The sequence below is a fragment of the Raphanus sativus genome, chromosome 6 (assembly GCF_000801105.2).
Source record: "Raphanus sativus cultivar WK10039 chromosome 6, ASM80110v3, whole genome shotgun sequence".
Taxonomy (NCBI): domain Eukaryota; kingdom Viridiplantae; phylum Streptophyta; class Magnoliopsida; order Brassicales; family Brassicaceae; genus Raphanus; species Raphanus sativus.
In genome coordinates this window covers 45,936,463-45,954,321 of record NC_079516.1, presented here as the reverse complement: position 1 = coordinate 45,954,321, position 17,859 = coordinate 45,936,463, and the positions used below count along the sequence as shown (strand labels likewise).

The 17,859-nt window shown below is 36.1% G+C and overlaps 2 protein-coding genes and 1 long non-coding RNA gene across 5 annotated transcripts; 2 read left to right on the top strand and 1 right to left on the bottom strand.

Annotated features, from left to right (window-relative positions):
• The first annotated feature begins 227 nt into the window (after positions 1 to 227).
• On the top strand, positions 228 to 1,077 carry LOC108809329 (cyclin-dependent protein kinase inhibitor SMR11). Of its 3 annotated transcripts, none has more exons than XM_018581479.2 (2): positions 228 to 373; positions 542 to 1,077. In XM_018581479.2, exons 1-2 carry the CDS (start codon positions 337 to 339, stop codon positions 901 to 903), a joined length of 399 nt encoding a protein of 132 aa, XP_018436981.1. In that variant the 5' UTR covers positions 228 to 336; the 3' UTR covers positions 904 to 1,077. The 3 variants fall into 3 exon arrangements, with proteins under 3 accessions (XP_018436981.1, XP_018436980.2, XP_056844322.1); XM_018581478.2 differs by having other exon boundaries at positions 303 to 445; XM_056988342.1 differs by having other exon boundaries at positions 322 to 448.
• Positions 1,078 to 1,594: 517 nt separating this feature from the next.
• LOC108808660 (uncharacterized) lies at positions 1,595 to 2,780 on the top strand. Its single transcript, XR_008935441.1, has 2 exons — positions 1,595 to 2,015; positions 2,168 to 2,780. It is a non-coding gene; the product is annotated as an uncharacterized LOC108808660 (long non-coding RNA).
• A 53-nt stretch (positions 2,781 to 2,833) lies between these two features.
• LOC108812953 (protein ENHANCED DISEASE RESISTANCE 2-like) lies at positions 2,834 to 7,576 on the bottom strand. The gene is made up of 20 exons (XM_018585359.2): positions 7,084 to 7,576; positions 6,923 to 6,997; positions 6,789 to 6,842; positions 6,623 to 6,688; positions 6,480 to 6,538; positions 6,229 to 6,362; positions 6,104 to 6,150; positions 5,913 to 6,010; positions 5,742 to 5,837; positions 5,593 to 5,657; positions 5,416 to 5,487; positions 4,612 to 5,057; positions 4,472 to 4,535; positions 4,196 to 4,380; positions 4,021 to 4,122; positions 3,888 to 3,938; positions 3,655 to 3,798; positions 3,465 to 3,560; positions 3,281 to 3,382; positions 2,834 to 3,194 (listed from the first exon to the last, which is right to left on the bottom strand). Exons 1-20 carry the CDS (start codon positions 7,234 to 7,236, stop codon positions 3,096 to 3,098), a joined length of 2,208 nt encoding a protein of 735 aa, XP_018440861.2. The 5' UTR covers positions 7,237 to 7,576; the 3' UTR covers positions 2,834 to 3,095.
• Between the last annotated feature and the right edge of the window lie 10,283 nt (positions 7,577 to 17,859).

The following is a 17,859-nucleotide window of genomic DNA, read 5'->3' as shown; positions in this document are numbered from 1 at the left end:
GTAATTTACTTTTATTTAAAATAAAAATATTAACTCAATGGCAAAGGTTGGTAAATATTGAGCAAAACTCAGGGTCAAATACAAAATGTACTTCCCCTTTAATAGATTAGACGAAAGTTGATATTTTGATTTAAAAAACAAGACCGGACACACAAACGCAACTGCAATGAGTTGCACTGGCGAGAAGTCCAAAGACTCCTGAAGACAGACCCCACAAAAGTTATGAAAAGAAAAACTAATATCAAACGGGTGTTAAAGGAGATATTGAACGGTAGGGATTCATCTAATTCTCTCATCTCAATTTGCATAATATAAATACAAAAAATCCCTAAAAAAATGGCGCAAACAAAAACCTACTCAGCCTCTCTCTCAGGTCCTCGTACTCTTCCTTTCATCCCTCTGTCTCAGCTCTCTGCGATCCTTAGTTTCTTCAACAGATTCGACAGTAGTTAAATTTAATTCCTGTCCTTTTTTTCTTTGTTTTATTCGTAATTAATTAATTTTTGGTTTATCATTTATGGCCTTTTTGTTCTGCTCTTAGATCTCGTGAATCCAATGGACCAAGAAGGAAGAGATCCATGTGAAGTAAAGAAGGCTTCTATAGAGCCTAAAACTCCAACCGCCGATGACCCGGATTCCATCTCTCTGTCTGAAGAGGAACTGATAACCGATGAAGAAATCGTCGAGTCTATCTACGACAGTCTCTTTCAAATCATTCTCGTAGTGCAACTACAGCAGGGCAGCGCTGAGACTTGGTGTTTTGACGATTGCCCGACGCCTAGTTCGCCGGCGGCTACCAAAAAGGTTCCGGATACTTGTCCCGGAGCTCCGATGCAGCTCTCTAAGATATGGAGGAACAATGGTTCTTCTGGGTCGGGAAGGCCTAGAAGGATTCTCTTCTGATTCTGACTGATGAATTGTTGTTGTTAGGTATAAAACTAAAAAGAGCGTTTAGGGATTGTGATTGACTTATGTTTGTACAGTCTTGTCTTTATGAGAACTTAATAGCTAAGCTTGTTGTTGGAGACAATTCAGTTTTCTGATTTATAGAGGAATAATCACAAGTCTTTTTCTTTCTTTTGTGGGTTCTGTTTTAATTATGTAGTTTGTGTTTGTGTTTATGTTTTTTTTTTTTTTGAAAGAAAAAAGTTTGTGTTTATGTTTAGATATGGTATCTGTTATTGTGTCAGAGCTTTATCTGCAAAGGTGAAGTACAACAGAAACAAAAAGGGTCTGTCTGAAACTGAAATGATTGCAAGGCTCTTAGATGATTAGGCAAAATACTCTTAAATAGATAAAGAGTTGAGTTGTGGGTGTCTGTCTTCAAGATTTGGTCGGTCCAGTTTAAGAAGAATTGAAGCTTGCTTTCAGCAAATTTTCAGACGGTGACTATTTTAAATTATTAGTGATTTCACATGATGGAGATCTCTGGGGAGACAAGAGGCTATTAAAATTATCGGCATTGATTTTCTGAGTTTGGAAGCAGTTTGTTTGACCATCGGAGTTGGCGACTGTTCCAGTGTAGAAGCAACTCGACGCCCATGCATGTGCAACACATAGCACCCATCTTAGTTTGGTAATGGATGCAGGTAGACATATGGTTTGTATTTATCTTTTAAGTCCAAATCATATATATAGTTTAAATTCAGAGACAAAATTTTATAAGGCTGATCATGTTTTACACTTTAATTGACATGTCTGCTTTAAGAAAATACCGGAGACAAGACACAACACAAACGCAACTACAATGAGTTTGCCACGGGCGAGAAGTCCAAAGACTCCTGTCCTGAAGACCCCCAAAAGAAAAAGTTAAAAGAAAAATATCAAACGGGAGTTAAAGGAGAGCCGTCAGATCTAAAATATTAAAACAAAAATAGGTCCCATTTCTAAATATCCAACGGTAGATATTCATCTCTCCCTCTCATCTCAGTTTGCACAATATAAATCCCTAAAAATGGCGCAAACAAAAACCTAGTCAGCCACTCTCAGAGACTTTCTCTCTCTCTCACTCTCAGGTACGCTCTCTCTCTTACTTTCTATGCAACCCTAAATCCAAAAGTTTCGTCAAGAGATTCGACAATAACTAGATTTGATTTCTGTCCTTTTTTTGTTTTATTCGTAACTAATTTTTGGTTTATTATGTATGGCCTTTTGTTCTGCTACGAAGTCTAGATCTCGTGAATCCAATGGACCAAGAAGGAGGAAATCCATGTGATTTTGAAGTAAAGAAGGCTTTTTTAAAGCCTAAAGCTCCAACCGCCGATGACCCAGATTCCATTTCTCCATTACAGTCAGACCCGTCTATGTCTCAACAGTTATCCGATGAAGAAATAATCGAGTCTGTCTATCAGAGTCTCTTGTTAATCATTCTCTCACTGCAACTACAAGAGGTCAGTGCTGAGGTTTGGTGTTTTGATTGCTGCAAGACACCTCCTCCTTCGCGGGTTGCAGAAACTGTTCCGGCGGATACTTGTCCCGGAGCTCCAATGAAGCTCGCTAAGTACTCAAGGACCATTGACTCTGGACTCAGAAGGAAGCTCTTCTGAATCTGACTAATGTTGAATTGATGTTGTGACATAATGTTAGCTTTAGCTGGTAGAGCTTTTAGGGATTGTAATTTTAACTCTCTTTTAACTCTAGCTTCTTGCTTTTACTTATGTTTGTACAGTCTTCTCAAAGGCTTTTATGGGGACTCGTTGCTAAGCTAAGCTTCTTGTTGTTGTTGGAGACATTCGGTTCTATCTTTACTAGACAAAAAAATCAAAACTTTCCCTTCTCTTCTTTCTTGTGGGGTTTGTTTTATGTTTCCTGTAACTTGTGGCAGTGAAGAATCTGCTCTAAAGTTTCGATCTTTCCATCATAAAACACTTGAGAATAAACCAATAGTAGTAGAATCCACAAGCACTGAAGCTAAGTATTGGGACAATGATAGATACAAGCGCTATGTCTATACAAAGAACTTCGGCAGAAGAGTTACCACCAAGAACTTTATAAATCTGAGTTTGCATAAGCACATAACCAAATAACCTATCGTGCATATGACTTTCAATGGATTGCAAAGAATGTTTTTTGATCTGAAACTTGTGGGGGTCTTGCTACGACTGTGGAACAACGGGAACTGATTTAGATGCGTCTAGATGGTTTAACCGACATGTTCCAAGAAGATATTCCGGGAGCTCCTCTTCGGTATTTGCCTGCGCACAATGAAGTTAAATAAGCATTCACTTAAAAGTAAAGGGGAGAGTAATAATTAACATTACCATCAGAAACTGGTTTTTACCTGAACCAAGAATGCCATTTCAATCACCAGTTTGTTGAGGTAACCAAGAACAAGACTCACAACTCCTCTCGCAACTGTTGATGACCCAATATCAACCCCCAGCTGAAAATAACAAAGGAACTGTGTGTAAGAAAATACTATTGCTTCCTTCCTATTAGGATCTCACATCACATCCATCCCTTACCTCGATGTAGTTCTTTCCCCTGAAGTAATTGATCTCCAGAGCTTGACCAACAAGGCATGCTTTCTTTCCCACACTCTGCTTAACTATCCAAGAGCCCTAATACATTTCACAAAGCCCAAGACACGGATATTAATAAATAAATTTGACAAGAATAAAAAAAGTGGTCGTAATCTTTTTAAAGCCAGCCAACCTTGGATATGTAAGGAATGAGCTTGAAACGTGAATTTCTATAAGCGTCATCGCCATTAACAAAGCTAACTAGCAAAGGATGCTCTTCAATGGGAGTGCTCATCATGTAATAAAGCACAAGGCTGTACGTTGTTGATCCTGGAACCTATTATATCATCAAACAACTAAATTGATTATTATCTGGAAAGGCTGCATAGAAACACTTCTGGGTCATAGGGAGTGTCCTCTTCTTACCTGTATATTCACGATGAAAAAGAACTCTGGTCCACCTTTTGCTGCATATTTCTGCAATTTACCAACTTGTAAGCTTCTAATAAATATTAAGAGGGAAGGAAAATCTATCAGAAAGTTTAATAACAATTAGAACCTGAACTATGCCACCAGGACGGGAGCCCAAATCATCCTCCCGCTTGTCAGACTTTAGCCAGTCTGCAGCCACCATTTGCATCAGTGTACCCTTTGCCGTGACCTGGATCCACCATAAGAGAATGCTTAAAAACTGAGGACCATTGAATGTAGAGTGATATAAGCACAGCATTTACTTTCTTCTGGTCTGAAAGATATGTCTTTCCTCGAATGAGAAAAGTAGAAGGATCAGTTGTTGTCCAGCTACAAGGCAAGTCACAAGTAGGATCAGTTGGAAGCGTGGTTCCATAACAGCAAGGCCTGCTACTACTCTCTTCTTCCCTCGCCCTCTCATGCAGATCAACATAACCCCTCTTTTGAACTGCTCGAGGATAAAAATAAATAAATCATAACCACTCAAAGCAGGTCAAACAAAACTACAGGACACGACTGATAACTAACTACAAGATCACCTGCAAGATCGTGTATTTTTCTCACTAAACTCGAAGCGCTGTTTAGTTTTGGCTGGCGGGTGTCCTGCAATGGCCAAAAACAAGAACATCAATATCGTTAACTTACAGGTAGTGTGTCTCTGATGTTGGTAACTAACTACCTGAGAGTATGTATCCGAGTCAAAATCCGAGGCCCAGTTGTCATCCAAGTGGTCATTATCTGATGGTTCTGGAACGTCGAAAAACTCATCCACTCCATCGTTCAAGTCCACAAGGCTTGAGCGCTCCGAGGGAAACTTGTCTTTCTCTTCATTAGCGGGGTCCTTGTACATTTCGCATTCCGTCAGAGAAGAAGATTCACCAAAGCCACTCTCTTCGTTTTGATTCAGTCTTGCACTTCTTGACAACTCCCCTGATGAAGGAAAGCTTCCATGTTTTGCCCTAAACAGCTCTCTAAGGGCTGAAATTCTTCCAAGCATTTTCACAGTAATAGATCTAGCTAGAGATGGTTTCACGTAAGATCTCCAGGACTTCCAATCAACAGCAAGCATGTGCTTCACAACTGACTGTTTCCCGTTGTCTATGGGAGAAATCACATAACCGCCACCTGTGATACAAGAGGAAACTGTCAGTTCAAAACTTCTGTTGTAAAAGTACGTTAAACAAAAGAGATCAACGGTTGCAACGAAAGAATAATGATCAATATGCCTTAGCCCAAACCGAGACATACACTGAAACAAAAGCAGGCTTGTGTAAAAAAAATATTGGATTAAAACTATATATCCTCTCTTTAAAGCAACATTCTAACTAATCATAAAAGTGTATAGAGATAAGTAAGCTTCCGCCAACACCAAGGTAGATGCAGATATAAATGACACCACATGGCTAATAAGTATTTGCAAGAATGAGCAAGGAAGGAAATGCAAAAAAACTAACTTCATTTTAATAAATTAGGCGTACATTACTTTTAAGGCACGCACGGATATAGCCTTTCTGAGGTGGACACTTCTTGTGAAATACAGAATGATAGAGAATCACTGCGACAAAACGAACACAGAAGGATAAACGCTTTAGTTATATGGAACATCTGGTAGAAAGAATCAAACAAAACAGTTATGTATATTGAGTGTTAACTAACTAACCATATGTCCCATCATCTTCCCTTCTCCAATAACGCCGCAGTGAAAAGTCTCTTCTTTTCATCCCCCTGTAGTTAGTTACTACAGCATGTCAGTAATAAGACAAAAAAAATAGACAAGAAGTCAAGTAGAAAAGAGTTTGAGTAGCTGACCAAGGTAACCAATCGCTGTATAACTGCTTGTGAATTATATCGGTGTGACCATCAAGATGTTCGACCACACTGCCTTGGTAAAAGCAGAAATCCCATCTGCACAGTTCCGAGCAATAAGTTAAGATGTTCTATCACATCTGGTGTTTGAAGAGTGGTGGTAGTAGTACTTACTCTGATCTTGAGGGTCCAAGAGACAGAAGCGTCTGGAAAATGTTTTCAGAAGTTCCATCAACAACACCAACAGCCATGATAGCCGGATGATCATCCCACTGTGAAGTTAGGCGAAGAAATGATCAAAACAGTATATAACGCTATGAACAGATTTTTTTCCAAAAGATTGAGAGAGAGAAGAAGATACTGACCCTTCCAAGAGAATCTCTCTCTTTGGCCTCTTTAAAAAGGCGAAGACCTGCATGCAGCACATGATTAAACCAATTTACAATACTAAAAAGAAAAGGAAGGAGTAACAATAGCGTATGCACCATACCATTCTGACAACCGAATATTGTCCAGGGAGAGGGAGCAACAACATCAGTAGTGGTAACAGGATCCACTCGTGCAGAAGACCGAAGTGTCCAGTCAAGAGAATTTGAGTGATGTTCCCGAACTGAGCTACTGAGTCTGATATAAAGAAACATATTTCTTTCGTTTAAGTAACCACAAACCATTATAGATGCCAAGCAACTAGTAAAAACTTGCTTTTTGTTATGTTACTAACATAGTGGAAAAAACAAGTACCTCAGAGAATCCCATCGGCTCCTGGAACAACTAAAAACGTCTCCTGGATTAGAAGAACCCTGCATAAATAAAACATATTATTATATAACAATAAAGTCTCTATCCTCCAAATAAAAGAGCTGTTTATCTGTTACTATATAAACCTTTAAAGCTTCCTCTTTAATCAAATTGATCCACCTAGCAGCATCCTCAGGACTGCTTGCTCCTAACTTCATATCAATCAAAAATAGAGAAAAAAGAAGAAAGCTTTTACATACGAAAAGGGATGTTCATACAAGAGAAAGAAAACACCAAATAAATAAACCTCACCTTGAGTTGATCATTGTGATTAGAAGTATTGTAGAGTGTAAAAATGAAGAATGCCTACAAGAGTGTGACAAAATAAAAACATTAATATAACAAAAACTAAAAAAAGAGTTTGTAATAATAATAAGATGACATACTTTTCTATGAACACTTTCCCTTCCATTGTCAGTAACACGTATACATGAATCTATCACCGCACTTCTTCCACCATCCTGTATGATTAAAAAAAAAAAATAAGTTACAGATTCTAGGTGCAAAAGTATTATTATTAGAAGAGGAAGAAAAAAGGAAAGCTTGCCTTGGTTTTGGAATCGGAGATGGACTTGAAACAGTTGAGAAGATGGTCGGCGAGGACAAAGTAACGTTTTTTAGAGAAATGCAAACCGAATCTGTTGGATCTGATTATATACAACCATCCTTCCATCTTCCTCTCGCTCTCCTTTTCACCCATTTCTTATCACTAGTATCATAAGAAGAGCCCCTACTACCCACTTTCTTGATCTCCAAGGACCCAAAAACCCTAACTAGAGGAAGACGATGATTTGTTCCGTCTATCAATTAAAAACCACACAAACTCTCTCTCTGTTTTATAAAACGACAAACCCAGAGGAAGAAGAAGAAGATGATCGAAGAGGGAAGGTGATAATAGTTGTACCCAGAAAGATTCGATTTTTGTTTTTCTTAAAAGGGAAACTAAAGATACGTTTGCTTTCTCCTCATTGCTCTCTCTCTCTCTCTCTCTCTCAGATTCAAATGTTTCTTTTTTTTCCTTCCGGTAGAGAAGAAAACTGAATGAACTGTTGAAAATTTGATCTCGACAAGAAAACTGAAATATTTTTCTGGGCCAAATTTGCAAAGGATCGAAGAGATTGGGGACGTATGACGCAAATAAGCCTTTTCTGTTTTCTTTTCCATGTGGTTGAAATTTCTGTTACAAATCTTTCATTGGTGGTTCCATTTGAATTATTCTTTTGATGTGGTTGAATTTCTGATTTGTGGTTCGTTTTGTCCCAAGTTTTACTGATATTTCTTAATTTCTTGGACCACAGTTGCAGAAGTCATTCGTTTTGAAATGTACTCCTCTATTTCTTCTCTTCTCTGATGTAGATCAGTAGATGTAGATCTCTTTTCATTGTGTTTTCATTTTTCCGTTAAATAATAGCCTAAATAGGTGGGTTTATTCCTTAAGTATATCTTTTATTTTTCTGAAGATAAATTTCAGATATATAAAATTATGATAATATTTAAACTAATATCGTTTTAAATCACAATATAGCGTTGAGACCAAAAAGTTTAGGGAATTATAATTCTACCACAAATTTGATATCACTTTCAGATTTACTTTTAAATAATAATAATTTTTATAAGTACCTTAAATTTATGATTAAAAAATAAATTAATCCTCTTAAATAATTTATACATGTATAAAATAATTTATAGAATTTTATAAACCCAACATCACCTTTTAAAAACTAGACTCTTAATCACTAAAGCTAAACTTGATTGTTAGAGTATTTTTGATTGAGTTTATCTTTTGAAAAAATAGTATCCGATTTATAGTATTTAGTCAATTTCTCAAACAGTTTTGCTGATATTAAAAAAGCTTACAAAATTATTACGGAATATATTATTTTCAAAAATAGAAGCATATTTTTACAAGTGTGTGCTTTTATTTTTTCTTATAAAAATATAAGTAGTTCTTAATGTACTCTAAAATAGAAGTAAATATCTTACCAGTTTTCAATATTATTTATTTATGCCTGTCTAAAAACAAAACAAAATTTATTTAGATATCAAAATAGTGTATCTTATCATAAATTTTATAAATTAGCTATTTTATTATTGCTTGATACTATAAAATTATGATACTATTTAAAATAATATCATTTTGAATCACTACATGAATTTGTATATAAAACAGTAAGAATATTCAAAAATTATTATTAACAAAAGAAATAGAGAGAAAAAAACAGTATGATTCTAAATAGATAAATATAATTTCTTTTTGGAAATATAGAAGGAAAACATCAATCTCTACTATTAAGTAGAAATTAATATATTTTATCTATAATAACATTTGAAATCAAACATTAATATTTGTTGAAGATGTTCTACAGAATTTATAAAACAAACTATTACATAAATATAAGATTTATTCTATAAATGTGATATAAAATAATATATAATTGAAATCATGTTTACTAATATATTTTAAAATTATTTATATAGTACATTTGTTTTGCAGCCATTTTCTTTACATAAACATTTTAAATTGTACATGCATTACAAAAACAAATGTTTTATAGTAGTTTTCAAAAGTTGACTATTTGAAACCAAATTTTTTTATGGGTTTGAATTGTAATACACGAGATAATCAGAGAATAATTGTGGCGTGATTTTAATAATTACAAAATATAATACATACTTATACATAAAGGTTTTTGTTAGTACTAATTGTGGTTGGTACGGTGTAGTTAATTTATTTGAATGATTTTGATTTGTACTTTTCTAATCAGAACCAAATAGAACTTTATTTTTCAAATGGAGCAATTATAACCACTTTTAAAAATTATTTTTGAAATTCCCTAATTTGTTTTTGGCTTTCTAGACACATTGGTCGTTTGCAATTATTGGTTTCACTTTTTACAGTAAAAGGTAAAAACAAACCATTTAACTTTTTACTAAACTTTAATTCTAAGAGCAGCTTTATCAGTTAGAAACAATATCTTGTGAGATATGAAAATATTAGTTTATAAACATAAGAGTTAAAAGTAACATTTCCTACTGTAATCATGATATGAGGGAGATAACTAATTTTGTAAAGGAAAAATGTAGTACCAAACTAAGTGCATAGAAAACGAAATAAATGAATAGTTACTGCAAGAAGCAGTACAAAACTGATAGAGAAATCACGTTTTGATGGTCTAGTGATTTCCATTAGAGGAGGAGTTCTCATGTTAATCCAGATCAGAGTTCGTGGATTTGATTTTTCATCCGGAAATTAGGTATGTATTTTTAATAGATCGGGATTTAACTTTTTTTGTTCAAAAGAAATAAAACTGATTGAGAAATTGAGTACCAAAGTATCGCAATATTGTTAGCCAAAAGACAAAACTGTAGTAAAGCGTATGACTAAGTCACCGTCACATGTATATTGTTTGAGTTTAAAACACAAACTAGATTTTGACCCGCCCTTAAAAAGGGCGGGTATATTTTTTGCTGGAAAATTATTTTACGTAATAAAAATTATGATTTTTGATAAATTATATATTTTAAATTTTGTAAAATTTATCTTAAATTTACTTATATGACTTATTTTGTTATTTTCAATATGACTAAATTTTAGAAGATTCTAAATAGTTCAAACTCGTAATATGATTTTATTTATTTAAACTGGAGTTAAACTTATTTTACGCTGATTTTTTATAATTTAAATAAAATATTTTATATCTTCAACACTCTTATATCTTCAGACCCGTATTATGATTTTGTTGATTTAATCATTTGTTATTTCAACTTGATTTTATTTGAGGTTTCATTTAATATATGCTTTCAAATAATTAAAAGTGTGAAATATCTTTTGAAAAGATATGGTGCAAATATTTAGGAAACAAAATTTTCAAAAAGGTTAAGAATTGAATTATATTAATACTTTTTAATGTAATTGTAAAATAATGATTTTTGATTGGTTGCAAATAATGCTGAAAAAAAGTGCAGACAATTTTTGTAATCACTTAAAATTTTGAGGGACAGATTCATAAATAGTCATCTGCTTTAATAGTATAGATATATATTGTCCACGCCATATCAATTTAAATTATAGGAACAAAGAGGATAATTAAAGGAATAAAGTAGAATATACATGGGAGATATCTAAATTTTGCGTATAATACCGGTTTATAAAGACTATATTTTAGGTTCAAATCGGTTAAACACTAACTCAATCTATGTAATATTAATTTTATGGGTCTGTTACAATGACTGGTTCGATGTTTCATAAAAGATAATGGTTTGTAACTGGTTTATATATGGCGATACTGGATTAAAATGGTTCGATTTGTGTATGAAATGGTCCTTTTATGAACGATCGATGTCATTTGTATATTTGGACAGAGTCGATTTTTGATTGATTATTACTGGACCAATAAAAAAAATTTACTAATCTAGAACACAATTATTAGATGTCCGATCCATTTTATATGATAAGCCCATTAGTTGAGTTTATATTATCTTAACTTTGGCTCACTCGCGTAGTAAATTTTAGATATCAGTTATCTATGTATCCAAACAGGATAATATTTTTTTTATATAAAATCTGCTATTACTATATCCAAACACTCCAAATGGTACTTCTACTTTAATAAGATAGATAAATAACCTGTGGTTGGATTGTTGGCTGGTGCAAACAAGTTGGCATATTGATAAAGATCTTTTTTTTTGATAAAGACCATTTCTCATATACTAAATTATGATTTCTTGTGATTCGTAGCTTGCAAGTCTCATCGTCAATTCGTCATCAACAATATTAATTAAGCCAAAAGAATTCTCTAGTAAGGGAAATATTATTTTCTAATTCTTTTTGTGAGCCCACAATATAAAATTGTTTTAGATGTTATTCACCATGGAAGATGAAACAACACCGACAACGCAGCATGGGCATGTGCGATTGATATATTTTCCCTTCCAGTTCGAAGTACACTCAGCTGCACATACCGCAACTGATAGCTTCATACTTTCTTCTTCGGTATATGTTTTTGTTTAATATTTATTTAACTTAATATTTTTTTTAATATCAAAATACGATTTATTACTCAAATAAAATATGGTTTGGTTTCCCAAACCGTATATAACAATCAACATAAAAGTTTCATGTAAATTGTTTTTGTAGTTTCCGGTAAAGATTCAACAATTGCATTCTGATCTTGAAAAATGTAGAAAATCTGGAATTAGTGAAACCTTCTTTGTAGCGCAAGTCATCTTCTTCATCTCTCTTGAAAAGTTTGGTCATGTATAGGTTTCTGAAACCATGATGATCAATTCTTACATTAAGTTCCAAAGTTTTGACAGGTAATACCGTAACATAATCCATGTCTAAATAAGTGTTTGTAGCTCTAAATGTAAAGAAGACTCTCATCTGATTTGTTTTTTTGTTCTCATTATTTAGATATTTCTAGACGTATCTTTCCAAATTCATCCATTTCCACTAAATTCCACTAAATTACAGGTAGAAAGCCAAGAATAATCCAACAAACATATATTTTGTAAGCATACGACTTGTGATCTAATTGTATTTGGTGATTGTGTCACTGAAGAAACTATTGTATTTGTTGAGAACCAATCTTAACATTTTTCTTATGCATGTCTTATTAGTTCCAGGATCGATGTCAATATCTCTGATTAGTTTATCGTTTTGAGCTTTACATCGATATCAAATAATCCACATATAAGAATCTTTCCCTATCAAGTTTGGGATATTGAGATTATTTTCCGCCAGAATAAGTTATCTATATTGGTATCACCACTTAAAACCGAAAATATTCAGACTGAAATATGGAACCGATAAAGTCCATGCTTATAAAACTATCATGCATTCAAAGTTAACTCATCAGGTACTCACATCTAGGACAATGAATATTACATGGCATATGGATACATGTCAAATTTCTTATTATATCTACATGTCATGTTATTAGCTGCTAAATAACATGACTCATCTTCTGAGGAGACTTAATTTTTCAAGTCTTGGAGCTTAGTAATATTGGACTCTAAGTATACCACCTCAATTTCTCCTTCAAGATATTTATGGCGACTCAATATCCAGACTTAATATTATATTGATAACTCTTCATAAATCTCCAATAATCAGTATCTCTATGAGTGGTTTGGCTAATGGTCAAGCTGCAGATCAGTGGTATGTCCTCTGGAACAACAAAATTCTTAAGCATACATTCGGGTCATTTCTAATAAACTCATTGATTATCATTTTAGGATGGACTACTAGGGCATTAGGACAAGTAAGCCTTGCAAGTATAGTATGGATACAAGGATCTTCCCTTGCTCTAACCTTATAGTTTTAGTTAATCTTCTGTCTAATCTCCAATAATACTATGATTTAGAGAGTTATAATTTAAGCAAAGTGAATTGAGTTGTAAGAGTCCCTTGAGTATCCTAAATAAAATAGAAAGTTTTCCCCTTACATATAAGTTTTAGAACTTTTACATGTAATTAGCTACTAAAGATCTAACATGAAGATGCAGATTCCTGAGATGTTCTGTATTAGTTCGTGAAGTATTACATGAGGTACTACAGGCGTGTGGCATGAAGATGGAGCTGAATGGGAGTTCGGGTTTATGGATGATCGTGGGCTTCCTGAGTTAGAAAAGGAAAGATGATATGTGCTTGAAGACAAATGGACGTTTTCCATAAAGAAAAAGGGAGTTTGCTTGAAGATGAAGTTTTCCATTAAGGTAAATAGAAAGTTACCTTATGTGTATTGGAAAGACTTGGAGAGCAAGTGGAAGACTTGGAAAGCAAGTTAAAGACGTGGAGAGCAAGTTATGGTCTACTATATAAGGAGGGACGTGCCTTATGAGAAAGTAAGACCTCACATAAAAGAGAGAGGATCTCATTGTATATTGGTGTATCTGCTTGGTGTCGAAGCAGTGTCTGTAGTAGTTGTCGATGGAGTCTGATGTGGACTTAGTTTGGTGTCATTGGTGTTAGCGCTTTTTGTGGTGGAGTTAGCCATCGTGTGTGGAGCTCGTGGGTAGCTTCGTGTGTGCTTGGGTGATCAAGCTTGGTGTCATTGGTGTGCGTTAGGTGCTGACGTACTTGGTGAAGTACTTCCGTGAAGTGGAAGATTGAAGCCTAGACTCAGGGGGAGTTTAGCAAAGGAGGTTTCATTGAAGAGGTCTGTGAAGATTGCAGCTGTAGAAGACAGTATGCTCTGGCGTGTCCGGATGGGATCCGTTGTATTCCTAATCTTTATAGATTGCTCCTTAGAAAAGAGTGGTAGACACTCGTGTGTGTTGTACCATATAGCAATTGTAGGTTGCTCCTTGTTCTAAGTCAATGAAATCTGGACGAGGTCCCGGGGATGTAGGAAACGAACCCCGTTAACAAACTTTGTGTCTATTTTACTTTCTGCACTAGTTTCTCTGCCCTCACTACATTAACAAGTGGTATCAGAGCGGGGCTCGATAGAGTTAACGACTTAGTTTCGAGTAGATCAAGGTGAGGACAGAAACTTGTTCAGGAAGTAGAACAAAGTTTGATTGGAGATCGCTGAAGATGGCGTGATGGGATTTCTTCATAGATTTCGAAGGTGTTGATCTTCGAATTGGTTTTTGACCATGATGTGACTCATAGGGGGAGATTGAAGACGTGGTTTTCAAACCAGTTATGATGAGTGCACATGCATAGTCAAAAAGGGGGAGATTGAAGATGCAGATTCCTGAGATGTTCTGTATTAGTTCGTGAAGTATTACATGAGGTACTACAGGCGTGTGGCATGAAGATGGAGCTGAATGGGAGTTCGGGTTTATGGATGATCGTGGGCTTCCTGAGTTAGAAAAAGAAAGATGATATGTGCTTGAAGACAAATGGACGTTTTCCATAAAGAAAAAAGGGAGTTTGCTTAAAGATGAAGTTTTTCATTAAGGTAAATAGAAAGTTACCTTATGTGTATTGGAAAGACTTGGAGAGCAAGTGGAAGACTTGGAAAGCAAGTTAAAGACGTGGAGAGAGGGTTATGGTCTACTATATAAGGAGGGACGTGCCTTATGAGAAAGTAAGACCTCACATAAATGAGAGAGGATCTCATTGTATATTGGTGTATCTGCTTGGTGTCGAAGCAGTGTCTGTAGTAGTTGTCGATGAAGTCTGATGTGGACTTAGTTTGGTGACTCAAAACTTGGAGTCAAACCCAAAAGAGTACCCCAACTTGGGTCAAAGGCAAAAGTAACCTAAAAGGCTATTGAAATTACAACTATCTCCTTGTGAACAAACAAAAAAACGGATTTTTTTTACGTTTCTACCCTCGCAAGTCGTCTGTAAACAGACGACTTGAAAATAAGTCGTCCAGACGACTTTAAATTAAGTCGTCTGGACAGTTATTCTTAAACATAATTTAAAAATTTTGTAAAAAATATTTTGATAAGTGAAAAATTGGAATTATGTAATTAACATATGTCTTAAGAGATATAATTAATATATAACAAATTTCAATTGTTTTCAGCCCAGATGAGTGAAAGTAGTGAGTCATGATATTCTTTAGTTTATGTTTCATCAACATATGTTGTAGTATTGTATGTGTTCTTAGGGTTAGATTTTGGAAAGCATTAAACCGTTTTTGAAAATTTTTAAAATTACCTAGGCGTGTTCATTTCTGTGTATAGTAAACACTATTGAAGTATAATTTGATTTTATAACGTGGTTAGTAAGTTAATTTAGTCATTTTAGTTTAGGGTTCATTTTAGGGTATTGGACGACTTAATATTTAGTCTTCTGTTCCCAGACGACTAAATATTAGGTCGTCTGATGTACATTATCAGCCAGAATAAGTCGTCTAAACCGGACCAAACCTTAAAGTTTACCAATGTACTTTTAAAGCTAACCGGATTATTTACCCAATATATAAGGTGATTTTTTTTTTTTTTTCATTTTCCGCGAACAGAAACCCTAACAGTTCTCTCTCACCGGCGATATCAAAGGCGATTCGAATTCCCACTATTTCCGAACAACCATCGTTCTCAACGTCGGCTATCTATCTCACTTCATTCTCACCGTTGTCGCCGCAGCTTCTTCTAACCCTAGCGCCGCCGATTCCTCTAAACCCTAGCGCCCCCGCTTCCACTATTTCCGAACAAACCGTCGCCCTCGCCACCGTGCTCACCAACGTTCTCACCGCCGCTTACTCTAAACACTAGCTAGCACCGCCGTTTCTTCTAAACCCTAGCGCCGCCGCTTCTTCTAAACCCTAGCGCCGCCGCTTCTTCTCTGTAAACCGTAGCGCCGTTTCTTTGTAAACCCTAACGCCGGTAAGTCATCAAACTCGTGGAAAAGATGAACATAAAACGTTGTCTCTTTCAATTTACTCATTCTCACCGTTTCACGTTTATTTTTTCAGATCTATAACCACAATGACGAGTACTCGAACTCCTTCTGCGACTAATCAGGTCCGCTTGAAATTTTTCTACTGGAAGACTTGTAAGTAAGTCGTCTGGAAAGTCTTCAACCTGGACGACTTAGTACGTCCATTTGAAGACTTTCCAGACGACTTAAATATAAGTCGTCAACTAAGTCGTCCAGTTGGACGACTTTCTAGACGACTTATATTTAAGTCGTCTACTAAGTCGTCTGGAGTAACAATTAAGGCGTGATTGATTTAGCTTGTGTTCTGACTTCTATTGTTGTCTTTGATTATTTTGCAGACAAAAAGGATGGATATTCCAGAACTCCCCGTAGGTTATACACATTAGGGGAAGAGCCAGAACCCCACAATAGCATTTCGTATCATACGGATAACACGAAGTTGCATACTGCTCTTAGGGAAGCTCTCACTGATGCTGAATTTGAAGAGCTCAAAGAGTCGAGATTGGGAGTTTTCATCAAGTTCAAGGAGCAGGGATTTGGTTGGGCTTCAAGGCTGGTTCACCACTTGCTCGGTTTAAAGCTGGACATTAAGAAGAAGTACGAGATGTGGTGTCTCGTTGGTCCAGAACCTGCGAGGTTTTCACTGTTAGAGTTTTGAAAACATCACTGGTCTAAACTGCGACTACATCGAGGACCTTGAGACACCAGAATGTGAAGTTACCCACAGATGGTTTCTTTCTGGGAGATGATGGGAGTTCATCGGGAAGCTGGGCCAAGTACTGATCAGATAATAGCAGCACTGAAGAGATGCGGGGATTGGTCCAGGGAAGATCGCAAGCGACTCGCGTACCTTTCCATCTTCACTGGATTCATTGAAGGGAAAAGTTCTCAAGCGCTACACGAGCTACTCTCGCAAGGCTAGTGATGGATTTAGAAAGGTTTGAGAATTATCCATGGGGGAGAGTCGCGTTTAAGGTGCTGATGGACTCTTTGTGGAACAAAGATATTACTGGCTGTTACACCGTGGATGGCTTTATACAAGTTCTTCAGGTCTGGGCGTACGAAGCTATTCCGGGATTGGGTGCTAGTATTGGTCTACCCAGAGCAAACAGTCCGTCTCCACCGATTCTGGCTTACGACGGCAGCAGAGGCCGCAGATTCATGAAAGCTGCTATCTTGAGTCAGGTACCTTTCCATCTTCACTTAATTAAGTCGTCTGGAAGGTCTTCCAGCTGGACGACTTTAGTAGACGACTTATTATAAGTCGTCTGGAAGGTCTTCCAGCTGGACGACTTAGTAGACGACTTATTATAAGTCGTCTGGAAGGTCTTCCAGCTGGACGACTTAGTAGACGACTTATTATAAGTCGTCTGGAAGGTCTTCCAACTGGACGACTTAGTAGACGACTTATTATAAGTCGTCTGGAAGGTCTTCCAGCTGGACGACTTAGTAGACGACTATTATAAGTCGTCTGGAAGGTCGTCCAGCTGGACGACTTAGTAGACGACTTATAATAAGTCGTCTGGAAGGTCGTCCAGCTGGACGACTTAGTTGACGACTTATAATTAAGTCTTCTATTTAGTATTTTGTTTCAAATATCTAACTCGTTCTTCTTCTTATATTACTGCAGATCCGCGTGATACAACTTTGTTTGAGAAGGACATTAGTGAATGTGGCCAAAATGGGACTCTGAGGTTGATGACGTGCCCGCGGAGAACATCATTAAAGTGATGTATGATCGGAGACCGTGGAAGTGGACCATGGATTGCGGGAAGTCACTGGTACAAACCTCAAGTTTGTAAAAGACTCCATCGAAAAGAGCCAGAGATGGTTGTGGAGGAGTGTGAGGAAGACAATCAGAGACCTCGGAAGAAAGCGCTCGTAAAGAGGCTCCTAAAGAGGCTCCTAAAGCAGGCTAGAGAAGAGGCTCCTACAGAGGCTACAGAAGAGGCTACAGAAGAGGCTAGAGAAGAGGCTAGTT

What these genes read in the sequence shown, in the direction of transcription:
- LOC108812953 (XM_018585359.2), bottom strand. Translation starts at nt 7,236, where the DNA reads ATGGGTGAAAAGGAGAGCGAGAGGAAGATGGAAGGATGGTTGTATATA. An exon ending in ACTCGGATACATACTCTCAG is followed by an intron (nt 4,536 to 4,611) that starts GTAGTTAGTTAC and finishes TGGCCATTGCAG; the next exon opens with GACACCCGCCAGCCAAAACT. An exon ending in TTTTCATCGTGAATATACAG is followed by an intron (nt 3,799 to 3,887) that starts GTAAGAAGAGGA and finishes ATGATATAATAG; the next exon opens with GTTCCAGGATCAACAACGTA.
- LOC108809329 (XM_056988342.1), top strand. Translation starts at nt 337, where the DNA reads ATGGCGCAAACAAAAACCTACTCAGCCTCTCTCTCAGGTCCTCGTACT. An exon ending in CTTCAACAGATTCGACAGTA is followed by an intron (nt 449 to 541) that starts GTTAAATTTAAT and finishes TTCTGCTCTTAG; the next exon opens with ATCTCGTGAATCCAATGGAC.